The sequence below is a fragment of the Jaculus jaculus genome, chromosome X (genome assembly GCF_020740685.1).
Source record: "Jaculus jaculus isolate mJacJac1 chromosome X, mJacJac1.mat.Y.cur, whole genome shotgun sequence".
In the NCBI taxonomy this organism is placed as follows: domain Eukaryota; kingdom Metazoa; phylum Chordata; class Mammalia; order Rodentia; family Dipodidae; genus Jaculus; species Jaculus jaculus.
Window position 1 is genome coordinate 49,187,306 of NC_059125.1, and position 11,704 is coordinate 49,199,009.

General features: G+C 44.9%; 1 protein-coding gene across 1 annotated transcript; it reads left to right on the plus strand.

Moving 5' to 3' along the window:
- The first annotated feature begins 560 nt into the window (after positions 1–560).
- Positions 561–11,496, plus strand: Znf157 (zinc finger protein 157). The gene is made up of 5 exons (XM_004668812.2): positions 561–652; positions 3,224–3,348; positions 8,454–8,580; positions 8,833–8,928; positions 10,144–11,496. Exons 2-5 carry the CDS (start codon positions 3,277–3,279, stop codon positions 11,367–11,369), a joined length of 1,521 nt encoding a protein of 506 aa, XP_004668869.1. The 5' UTR covers positions 561–652; positions 3,224–3,276; the 3' UTR covers positions 11,370–11,496.
- The last annotated feature ends 208 nt before the right edge of the window (positions 11,497–11,704 follow it).

Sequence of the window (11,704 nt, forward strand, 5' to 3'; positions counted from 1 at the left end):
GACCTGAGTGAATTAACCTGATTTGTCCCCCTTCTTCCGAATGGAACCTCCAAGGAGGGGATCGTACCACCTTGACTCCTTTCCCCTCTCGTTCAATTGTTGCCCTTAGAGGTCCGGATACACTTCCGAGACAGGGTAATATTTTGGCTTCGCTAAACTTTGCACATGCACCGACCTTAAAGAATTCAGTCCCAAAGCGCAGCATCTTGCGGTGACTTGCCTTTGGAAGGTTTCGGCCCCTGAACACCCCCTCGCCCCTTCGCCTTGTGTGGACTGCGCGCTGTACGGAATAGGCGCTAAGATGGCGGCCCTCATGGAGAAACAGCTTGGCGCGGCCATGCTGCCTTCCTGACAACGCCACTCTCGTGGTCAGTCTTTGCCGACCCCTAACAGCTCCTTGTTCAGTGTGAGTAGTCTGCAATTCCCCCAAATCAAAAACCCCCGAAGGTAGTGTCAGGCGAAAGGATAGGAAATGCAAAGAGCCCATCATCCTAGGGGGCCGTTCAAGTCTTTTGATCGCGAGGCGCTAAATCTACTGCACGAGGGATTACGGCTTGACAGTCGCTGCGCTGATTTCCAAGTGATGGCTTTGTTGTGCTGGGGGATGATAAAGTTCCAGTGTTTGGTGGCAGTTGGTGTATTACAGAATCTCGTAAGTGGGGGGCTGTGGTGGTACAGGAGCACGGGAGCTCTAGGGAGGTTAGATTTTAGCAGCCTTCAAGAATCTTGTCAGATCCTAATGGTTCTCTTATCACTCTCTTCGGAAGCGAGCTGATGTAATTAGTCCTTCCAAAGAACCAACTTTTGAGCTGGGCATGGTGGCACACGCCTTTAATCCCAGCATTTGGGAGGCAGAGGTAGAAGGATCACTGTAAGTTGGAGGCCACCCTAAGACTACATAGTGAATTCCAGGTCAGCCTGGGCTAGAACGAGAACCTACCTCAAAAAAAGAAAACACACACACACACACACACACACACACACACACACGCACACCCCTTCTTGATTCCCCTCTGTCATGCCTGTTTCTCTCATTCATACTGTCTCCTTCCCTTCCTCCCCTCTTCCCTCCCTCCCCTCTTTCCTCCCATTTCTCCCTTCCCCTCCCCCTCTCTTTCACTTAAGTTCCGAATTTACTATGTGGCTGAGGCTGGCCTCCAACTCATGATGATCCTTATCCTTCTGTCTCTGCAAATGCTGGTGAGGTTTTACAGGCATGAGCCACCAGGTCTGGATGGCTTTATTTTCCATTTCCCTTCATTTTGACCCCTATCTGTAGTATTTTCTCTTTTCTAACTTTCTATATTGGATATTAGTGCATTGATGTTTACCATTTCGTTGCTTAAAGACAAATGTAAGTTATACTTAAGGAATCATTTTAGTTTGTAATTCTTGCACTGGGGAGGAAGGAGAATTACTGAAAGTCTGAGGCCAGCCTGGGCTACATAGCAAGTACCAGACCAGCCTGGGTTAGAGTTAACTCTGCCTCAAGAAAACAACAACAACAACAACAACAAGAATTGCACTAGCTACATCCTACACTATTTTTAACACATCATCTTATATATCACAGTATGGTATGTATGTATGTATGTATGTATGTATGTATGTATGTATGTATGTGAGAGAAAGAGTGAGTATTGGCATGCCAGGGTCTCCCACCCTTGCAGATGATCTCCAGATGCATGTGCCACTTTGTGCATCTGGCTTTTCATAGATACTGGGGAATCAAACCTGGACTATTGGGTTTTGCAAGCAAGTGCCTTTAACCACTGAGCAATCTCTCCAGCCCCTATATGATCTTATACATGAGCACACAGGGCTTCAGCCAGTGCAATCCATCTCCAGACGCTTGCGCCACCTAGTGGGCATGTGCAACCTTGCACTTACCTCACCTTATGCATCTGGTTTACATGGGATCTGGAGAGTCGAACTTGGGTCCTTAGGCTTCACAGGCAAACTCATTAACCACTAAGCCATCTCTCCAGCTTGCCCCTATTGGACCTTTTAAAGGAAGATTATTTTATTTTGCTTGCTGTTATAGTTGAAAGCTAGTAACTGGTCATGTTGATTGTGCCTTTCGTCACTGTTTCTCTGTGCCATTAGTGTTCATGGGTATTTGAAATAAAGAAATTTGAAAAAATAAAAGAGAAGAAAAGTTCCTTAGATACAAAATATAATGGGGCATGGAAAATGGCTGAGGCAGAAGGATTGCCCCACTTCTATGCAAATCCAGCATAGGCTAAATACTGAGCTTCAGGCTAGCCTGGAGCTACAAAGTGGATTCCAGATCGGACTATGTACAATATTTTAAAAATGTTTTGTTTGTTTGTTTGTTTTTTCGAGGTAGGATCTCAGTCTAGCTCAGGCTGACCTGGAATTCACTATGTAGACTCAGGGTGGCCTCAGACTGATGGGGATCCTCCTACCTCTGTCTCCCAAATACTGGGATTAAAGGAGTGCACCACCACCATCAGCCACACATGACACTTTAAATATCTGACTTTAGGGCCGGAGAGATGGCTTAGCGGTTAAACGCTTGCCTGTGAAGCCTAAGGACCCCGGTTCGAGGCTGGGTTTCCCAGGTCCCACGTTAGCCAGATGCACAAGGGGGCGCACGCGTCTGGAGTTCGTTTGCAGAGGCTGGAAGCCCTGGCGCGCCCATTCTCTCTCTCTCCCTATATCTGTCTTTCTCTCTGTGTCTGTCGCTCTCAAATAAATAAATAAACAATGAACAAAAAAAAAAATTAAAAGCGTGCATCACCACGCCCGGCTTTAAATATCTGACTTTACTGAGTACTGGGGAATTAAACCTGGGCCAGCAGCTTTTTTTTTCACCTTATTTATTTTTATTTTCACAATTTTTATTAACATTTTCCATAATTATAAAAAATATCCCATGGTAATACCTTCTCCCTCCCCCCAGCACTTTCCCCTTTATGGGCCAGCAGCTTTGTTCCCCTCCCCTAGGATGAAGTTTTAAGGGTCTTGGGGAGAGAAACTGCTTTGTGATGTGACTTGATGATGTGTGGGCTGGTGGGGGAGGAGGTGGCATTATTCTCTCAGCCCTGGTGTACTCAAAACTGTAGGTAATTGCAGAATCCCAGACCTAGTCTGAGTTTGGTTGGTGGAAGGAGACTGCGCTCTTGAATGCTTACAACTTTTAGGTGTTCTTTCTTTTAGGTGTTCAGTGGACCCATTGAACTTTACATCTTGCTTACAGAATCTTCCAGAAGCCCTCCGTCTTTGTGAAGGGGGCAGAGGTCCTAGGTGAACATGTCAGCTAACAGAGAATCTCCCCAGGGGTTTCCCACCCTGATTCCAGGAGAACCTGATAAATTATTTGAGGTAAGGAGGAGGGGTTTACTTAGTTTCTGTTTGTCTATTCCTTTATTATTATTTATTTGTTTTGGTTTTCTGAGGTAGGGTCTCACTCTGGTCCAGGCTGATGTGGAATTAATTATGTAGTCTCGGGGGGGCCTTGAACTCACGGTGATCCTCCTACCTCTGCCTCTTGAGTGCTGGGATTAAAGGCCTATGGTACCACACCCAGCTAATTTATTTTTATTGACAACTTCCATGTTTGTAAACAATATCCCATGGTAATTCCCTCCTTCCCCACACTTTCCCCTTTGAAACTCCACTGTCCATCATATCCCCTCCCCCTCTCAATCAGTCTCTCTTTTATTGTGATGTCATGATCTTTTCCTCCTATTATGATGATCTTGTGTAGGTAGTGTCAGGCACTGTGAGGTCATGGATATCCAGGCCATTTTGTGTCTGGAGGGAGCACGTTGTAAGGAGTCCTACCCTTCCTTTGGCTTTTACATTCTTTCCGCCACCTCTTCTGCATTAGACCCTGAGCCTTGGAAGATGTGATAGAGATATTGCAGTGCTGAGCACTCCTCTGTCACTTCTCAGCACCATGGTTCCTTCTGAGTCATCCCAAGGTCGCTGCCATCTGAAAAGAGAAGGTTCTCTAACCAAAAGTGAGAGTAGCATTAATATATGGAACATTAAGAGAAGTGCTTACTGGGCAGTTTGGTGAGCATAGTATATACATTTAGCCAGACTACCCTTCTTGTAGGTTTTCAGTATCAGGGATATATTCCCTCCCATGGAGCGGACCTCCAGTCAGATTAGAGAGTTTATGTTATGGTTTTCCCCATAACAGTCATGCCACTATTGCACCCATTGGCTCATTTGGCCTGGCTGAACATATTTAAGGCTTGCAGTGTCCACTGTTGCGTATCTTCACTGGTAATTTCTCTCTCTCACATTGAACTGCATGCAGGACGGATTTTTTCCAGCTTTCTGTAAACTGGTCTACATGGAGGAAGTTTTCAGTTCAGCTCCAGAAGGATTTCTCAGTGGCCTCACAGCCTAAGTATGTGGAGTCTTCAGCAATAGGGTCTTACTATCCATTCCTGGTGGGAAACCAAGGGCCTCGGCAATGACCTATAATGTTTTGGGGGCATCAGGGACCTCCCTGGCCAACAACTCACTGGAAGGTATCCCATCCCTGGCATTGAAAATTTGCTAGTAGGAATCTATGGCTCCTAAGTGTCCCATTGTCCAAAAAAGTAGGTTTCCATGTGACTTATTTATATCCTCTTAGGTTTTGATTAGCCCTTCCTCCAGCTTTCCTTTACTCATTCTCTTCCCCTGACCTCAGACCTTTTCACCCCCCATTAATCTGTTCTTCTACTTACATATATACAATACCATCCTATTAAGTCCCCCCTATTTTTATTTATTCATCAGAGACAGAGAGAAAGGGAGGGAGAGACAGAGAGTGAGAATGGGCGCACCAGGGGCTCTAGCCACTGCAAACGAACTCCAGATGCATGCACCACCATGTGCATCTGGCTTACGTGGGATATGGAGAATTGAACCTGAGTTCTTAGGCTTTGTAGGCATGTGCCTTAACTGCTAAGCCATCTGTCCAGCCCCCCCACCAAGTTATGCTTTTTGAGGTAGAACTTTGAAAACGTGGGCAGACTTAGCAGCGAGGATCTGCAAGCAGCTGTCATGAGGGAGGGGCTCCTGGGATGTGTGAGTGCATTATCTCATTAAGGGGATAATTATTCCTCCCATCTCCTTAACAACATGTCTTCAATTAAAGTCGCTTTCTTGAGTGTTGGTCTCCTGTCCAAGTTTATAGGCTCAATTAGATTAACTCTTAAGGGAGGGGACAATAGTATGCAATGATGTAAAATTTGGGCCAGATCAGAATGCCATGTGTTCATGCTAGAGAGATGGCTCAGCGGTTAAAGGCACTTGCTTGCAAATCCTGCTTTTACCAGGTTAGTTCTTCAGTACTCACATAAAGGTGGATGCACAAAGTAGCCTGTGCATCAAGAGTTTCATTTGCAGCAGCAAGAGGCACACTTGTGACTTTTCTCTCTCTTGCAAATAAATAAACTATATATATATATATATATATATATATATATAGTTTTCAAAATGGTCTCCTCTAGCCCAGGCTGACCTGGAATTCACTATGTAGTCTCAGCCTGGCCTTGAACTCACAGCAATCCTCCTACCTCTGCCTCCTGAGTGCTGGGATCCAAGGCATACATCACCACACCTGGCTAAAATATATATATTGGTTTTTTTTGAGGTAGGGTCTCACTCTAGCCCAGGCTGGCGTGGAATTCACTATGGAGTCTCAGGGTGGCCTCGAACTCACAGCAATCCTCCTATCTCTGCCTCCCTAGTGCTGGAATTAAAGGTGTGCGCCACCACACCTGGCTTTTATTATGTTTTAATGTTTTTAGGTTGGGTCTTCCTCTAGCCCAGGCTGACCTGGAATTCACTCTATAGTCTCTGGCTGGCCTGGAACTCATGACTATCCTCCTACCTCTGCCTCCTCTGTGCTGGGATTAAAGGTGTGGGCCACCATGCCTGACTACCCCTCCCTTTAAATAAATAAATAAATATAAATATATATAAATATAAATATATATATATATGTAATTTGTTTTGTTTTTGGAAGTAGGGTCTCACTCTAGTTCAGGCTGACCTGGAATTCACTATGTAGTGTCAGGGTGGCCTTGAACTCTCAGAGATCCTGCTACCTCTGCCTCCCAAGTACTGGGATTAAAGGTGAAGGCCATCATGCCCGGATAATTTTTTTTAATTAGGTGAGCAAATTTGGGGGGTTGGAGAGATGGCTTCACAATTAAGGCACTTGGTCTGTGAAACCTAAGGACCCAGATCCGATTCCCCAGAACCCACATAAGCCAAATACACAAGGTGGCATATGTGTCTGGAGTTTGTTTGCAGTGGCTAGAGGCCCTGGCACACCCATTATCTGTCTTTCTTTGAATTGCTGGGGATGGTCCCAGGACCTTGCACATACTAGGAGAAGCATTCTATCACTAAGCTACATGCCTAGCCCAGAAATGCTATTCTTTGTTAAGGATTTAAAATTCTATTTTCTCAGTAAAATGCAGTCTGATAACATGAAGTGGAATTTAAAACTGCCCCTTGTGAGATCCCAGTGCCATGGCTATGTGTCTAGATCCTTGAGGGAAGACCCTCTGTTTTTTCTTTTATCTTTTTCAAATTTTTATTAACAACTTCCATGATTATAAACAATATCCCATGGTACTACCCTCCCTCCCCCCACTTTCCCCTTTGAAACTCCATTCTCCATTATATCCCCTCCCCATCTCAATCATTCTCTCTTTTATTTATTTATTTATATTTATTTTTATTTTGCTTTTTCGAGGTAGAGTCTCACTCTAGCCCAGGCTGACCTGGAATTCACTATGGTGTCTCAGGGTGGCCTCGAACTCACAGCGATCCTCCGACCTCTGCCTCCCAAGTGCTAGGATTAAAGGCGTGTGCCACCACGCCCGGCTATTTATTTATTTTTTGAGGCAGAATCTTGTTCTAGCACTGGCTGATCTGGAACTCTCTCTGTAGCCTCGGGCTGGCCTTGAACTCACAGAAATCCTCCTCCATCAGCCTCCTGTGTGCTGCTGTGCACCAGTAACCCTAACTCCTCGTGGCTTCTTTTTCTTTGAATATTTTTATTTATTTATTTGTAAGCAGAGAGAGATAGAGAGAGAATGGGTGTGCTGGGGCCCCAGCCGTTGTAATTGAACTCCAGATTCATGTGCCTCTTTGTGCATCTGGGGTACTGGGGAATCAAACCTGGGTCATTTGGCTTTGCAGACAAGTACCTTAACTGCTGAGCCATTTCTCCAGCCACCTTGTGGCTCCTTTCATTTTGCCAGAAATCTGAGCAGGTCTACGAACATAGTTTTTTTTTAATTTTTATTTTTCTGGTTTTTGGTGGTGGTGGGCAGGGGGACAGGGTTCAAGGTTGGGTTTCACTGTAGCCCAGGTTAGCCTAGAATTCATTATGTAGTCTTAGGGTGGCCTCCTACCTCTGCCTTCTGAGTGCTGGGATTAAAGGTGTATGCCACCACACCTGGCTCAGGAATATAGTTTTTTAAAAAATGTTTTATTTATTTATTTGACAGAGAAAGAGGGAGGGAGGAAGAGAGAGAGAATGAATGAATGGGCACTCCAGCGCCTCCAGCCACAGCAGATGAACTCCAGATATGTGCGCTCCCTTGTGCATCTGGCTAACGTGGGTCCTGGGGAATTGAACCTGGGTCCTTTGGCTTTGCAGGCAAACCCCTTAACTTCTAAGCCATCCCTCTAGCCCAGTTTTTGTTTTGTTTTGTTTTGTTTATTTTTTATGTGTTAGGGTCTCACTGTAGTCCAGGCTGACTTGGAATTCTCTCTGTAGTCTCAGGTGATCCTCCTACCTCTGCCTCCCAAGTCCTGGGATTAAAGGTGTGCACCACCACACCCGCCAAGAACATACCTTTAATTTAGTATCTAGGAATATTTGTTTTGTTTCAGATAGGTTTTTTTGTAGCTTAGGCTGGCTGGAATTTGTTGTGTAGTTGAAGATAAGCTTCAAATCCTGATTCTTCTTCCTTTATCCGCCTCTTAAGTGCTGGGATTAGAGGCCTGTGCAAGAGCATTCATCTTTTCTTCAAGAATTAGGGCTGGAGAGATGGCTTAGCGGTTAAGCGCTTGCCTGTGAAGCCTAAGGACCTCGGTTCGAGGCTTGGTTCCCCAGGACCCACGTTAGCCAGATGCACAAGGGGGCACATGCATCTGGAGTTCGTTTGCAGGGACTGGAGGCCCTGGAGTGCCCATTCTCTCTCCCTCTCTCTGTCTGCCTCTTTCTGTCCCTCTTTTTCTCTCTCAAATAAATAAACAAAAATAACCAAAAAAATTTTAAAAAAAGAATTAATAAATTAGCCCAGGGCCAGTGCATTTCAGGGTTTTTCTTCCTGAGAACTAAGACACAGAACCAGGCGTTCAGCATAGCAGTCAAGTCATCAGTAGGACTTCAGGGAGAGTATTAGTTCCCAACGTGTTTCCACGTGCCCCACTCTGATCACTGCAGATTATTGTTACAGAGATCTGTATCATTCGAGGATGTGGCTGTGGATTTCACCCGGCAGGAGTGGCACAGGCTGGACCTTGCTCAGAGGACCATGCACAAGGATGTGATGCTGGAGATCTATAGTCATCTGGCGTCCGTGGGTGAGCATGAATGTTTAGGTAACTCCTGGGCGCAGGTGGCTGTTGTCAGGTTTAGTGAGAGTTTCACTTCAAGGGTTATAGCTGACGGGTAAGTTTAGGCCTCTAGGAAGAATGTGTGTCCTCACCTACCTAATCAAAGGTTCTAATGGGCCTGTTCCTTGTATAACTCATGAAGTTGTACTTTCCTCTTCTATCAGAGACCCTAAAACTTAAGACACCATGGCCATGTCATGTGCCATTTCTCATTAACAGGCCTCTGTGTGGCTAAGCCAGACATGATCTTCAAGCTGGAGAGAGGAGAAGAGCTCTGGATATTGGAAGAGGAATCCTCAGGCCATGGTTACTCGGGTGAGTGAGTGAGCAAGATCAAAACATATGGAACATGAGGTTAACATGGCCTCAGGAATCTCCTTTTAGAGGCTTGGGTGGAAGGTCTACATACTTCAAATACCTAAATTATACATCCCAATATCATGCTCATACTTCAGTGCTTTTATTTATTTTATCCATTGCTTTGAATGCCTTCTGCTGTCAGACATTCACTCATATATTTACTTGGTCATCTACCAAACCTTAAAGGAATATCAACTATATGCTGGTCACGTTCTAGGTCCAGCAGTAAATAAAATAATATTTCTGTTGTCTTAGAGTTTATAATCTGCTGAAGGAAGGCATTCAGAAATAAGCAAATGTATGTTTTTGGTGGTGAAACAATCAACACAAGGTAAGAAAGACAGTCACATTTGGTTACTTTTAGGGAATGTGTCCACAGAAAGCTTTTGGTATGGTGAACATTAGTACACAATCATTAGTAAAGTGAGAGACAGAATCATATGAGGTTTGAGTATTCTGAACAGAGAACTGTGAGTTCTGAGCCTCATCTGAGAGACTGCTTGGAACTAGTGAAGAGGTCCATGTGAATTAGCAGGGGGCAAAATTATAGGTAGGGGTTGGGATTTTTAAAAATATTTTATTTATTTATTTGAGAGAGAGAGAGAGAGAGAGAGAGAGAGAGAGAGAGAGAGAGAGAGATAGCATGCCAGGGCCTCTAGCCATTGCAAATGAACTCCAGATGCATGGGCCACCTTGTGCATCTGGCTTATGTGGGTCCTGAGGAATCAAACCGGGATCCTTCGGCTTTGTGGGCAAACGCCTTAACCACTAAGCAATCCATCCAGCCCATGGGTTGGGATTTTTTGAGGTAGGATCTCTTACTCTAGCCTATGCTGACCTGGAAGTCACTCTGTAGCCCCAGGCTGGCCTTGACCTCCCAATGGTCCTCCTACCTCAGCCTCCTAAGTATGAAGATAGTTGCAAATTACAGAGTTTAAAGGCTGTGTAAGGGTATATTTTTCGGGGAGGGAGTCGAGGCAGGATCTTGCTCTAGTCCAGGATGTAGTCTCAGGCTAGCCTCTAACTTACAGTGATCCTTCTACCTCTGCCTCCTGAGTGCTGAGATTAAAGACGTGCACCACCACACTGGGCTCCAAAGATCTTAATTTTATGACAGGGGAAACTGTTGGTATGCTACATGGAATAGCAGATTTTCATTTGTTCTTAAAGGATCTCTGTCACTGCTGTGTGGCAGCAGTTCAATTGGAGATAGTACCATCATGCTGGATAACAACCGTCTTCAGTGTCAGGATCTTCAAGCCTCTAACCAAGATGGTGATTATAACAGATGCAGCAAAGACTTCCATGAAGAAACAGGCTTCGTTCAACAGAAAAGGCCTCACACAGGAGAGAAAATCTTTGAATGCCATGAATGTGGGAAAGCATACTGTAGGAAATCTAACCTTGTTGAACATCTGAGAATACACACAGGAGAGAGGCCCTATGAGTGTCGTGAATGTGCAAAGACTTTCAGCGCAAGGTCATATTTCATTGCTCATCAGAAAACTCATTCAGGGGAGAAGCCGTTTGAATGTCATGAATGTGGGAAATCTTTTGGCAGGAAGTCACAGCTCACTCTACACCACAGAACACACACAGGAGAGAGACCCTATGAATGTACTGAATGTGGGAAAACCTTTTCTGAGAAGGCAACCCTCACGATTCATCAGAGAACCCACACAGGGGAGAAACCTTATGAATGCAGTGAATGTGGGAAGACATTTCGTGTCAAGATATCCCTTACCCAACACTTGAGGACTCACACGGGGGAGAAACCTTACGAATGTGGGGATTGTGGGAAATACTTCCGTGCAAAGAAATCCCTAAACCAACATCAAAGAATTCACACAGGTGAGAAACCCTATGAGTGTGAAGAATGTGGGAAATTCTTCCGAATGAAAATGACTCTCAATAATCATCAGCGAACCCACACAGGCGAGAAACCCTATCAGTGTAATGAGTGTGGGAAAGCCTTCAGGGTGCACTCATCTCTGGGGATCCATCAGAGAATCCATACTGGAGAGAAACCATATGAATGTAATGAATGTGGAAATGCCTTCTATGTGAAAGCGCGCCTCACTGAGCATCAGCGCATGCATTCAGGAGAGAAGCCCTATGAATGTAATGAGTGTGGAAAGATCTTTAGCATGAAGAAATCCCTGCGTCAACATGGGAGAACTCACACTGGGGAGAAGCCTTATGAATGTCGTGAATGTGGAAACGCTTTCTATGTGAAAGTGCGCCTCACTGAGCATCAGCGAATTCACACAGGGGAGAGGCCCTTTGAATGTCAGGAGTGTGGAAAGGCTTTCTGCCGGAAAGCCCATCTCACAGAACACCAGAGAACTCACATTAGCCGGTCCTTGCTTTGTGCATTGGAGAAAGCCTCACTTTGAAGATCGCACATTTTCTCATCCATTCACATTTGATCCAATTCCTAGAGGCATCTATCTGATCACCATGGCGCTTAGACTGGTATAATAATAGTTCTTGATCCCTTTAAGGAATAGCTCAGTATTGATTGCTTTGCCTTTTTGAGATGTCTCTCTCTCTCTCTCTCTCTTTTTGTCGCTCTCTCTTTTTTTTTTAAATATTTTTTTTTAAATTTTTTTGTTTATTTATTTGAGAGCAACAGACAGAGAGAGAGAGATACTGAGAGAGAGAGAGAGAGAGATTGACAGAGAGAGAGAGAGAATGGGCGCGCCAGGGCCTCCAGCCACTGCAAACGAAC